Here is a 605-nt window from a genome sequence, read left to right as displayed (position 1 = left end):
GTCTCACTCAGTCACCCCGGCTGCAGTGCTGAGGTAATCATGGCTCATTGCAGCCATCACCTCCTGGGCTCAACTGATCCTCCTACCCCAGCCTCCTGAGTAGCTGGGACTACAGGCACACACCACCACACCTGGCTAATTTTAAAAGCTTTTATCGAGATGGAGTCTCCCTATGTTGCTCAGGCTGGTCTCCAACTCCTGGCCTCAAGCAATCCTCCAGCCTCAGCCTCCCAAAGAGCTGGGATTTCAGGCATGAGCCACTGTGCATGATCCTTAGCATCATCTTCAAGAAAGACTTAAACATGAGGTGCACAAGTTACCAGGGATGGAACCAGAGTTAGGAGGGAAGGACAAGTTACCACAGCGGCAGTCTTTAAGGGGATACAATACAAGCACACAGAAGAGGACATTGCCTGGGTAGTTCTCATCTCAGTCTTACCCTCTGTAAACAAGTGTGAACACCTCTAGCACTGGTACCGAACCCGAGAGATCTCTGCAGTGCCTTAACGCCCGGCATCGGTACCGAACCCGAGAGGTCTCTGCGGTGCCGTAACGCCCCGGCATCGGTACCGAACCCGAGAGGTCTCTGCGGTGCCGTAACGCCC

General features: G+C 54.0%; 1 protein-coding gene across 1 annotated transcript in view; it reads right to left on the bottom strand.

Moving 5' to 3' along the window:
* REXO4 (REX4 homolog, 3'-5' exonuclease) overlaps positions 1-605 on the bottom strand; it is a 13,035-nt gene that overhangs the window by 3,329 nt on the left and 9,101 nt on the right. The window contains exon 6 of the mRNA XM_037732962.1: positions 478-539. Coding sequence (XP_037588890.1) covers positions 478-539 — 62 coding nt within the window. The remainder of the gene's footprint in view (positions 1-477; positions 540-605) is intronic.

This window comes from Cebus imitator, unplaced genomic scaffold, assembly GCF_001604975.1.
Source record: "Cebus imitator isolate Cc_AM_T3 unplaced genomic scaffold, Cebus_imitator-1.0 Scaffold486, whole genome shotgun sequence".
In the NCBI taxonomy this organism is placed as follows: Eukaryota; Metazoa; Chordata; class Mammalia; order Primates; family Cebidae; genus Cebus; species Cebus imitator.
Note: the sequence above shows the minus strand (reverse complement) of the source record. Positions and strands in the feature narration are given on the sequence as shown.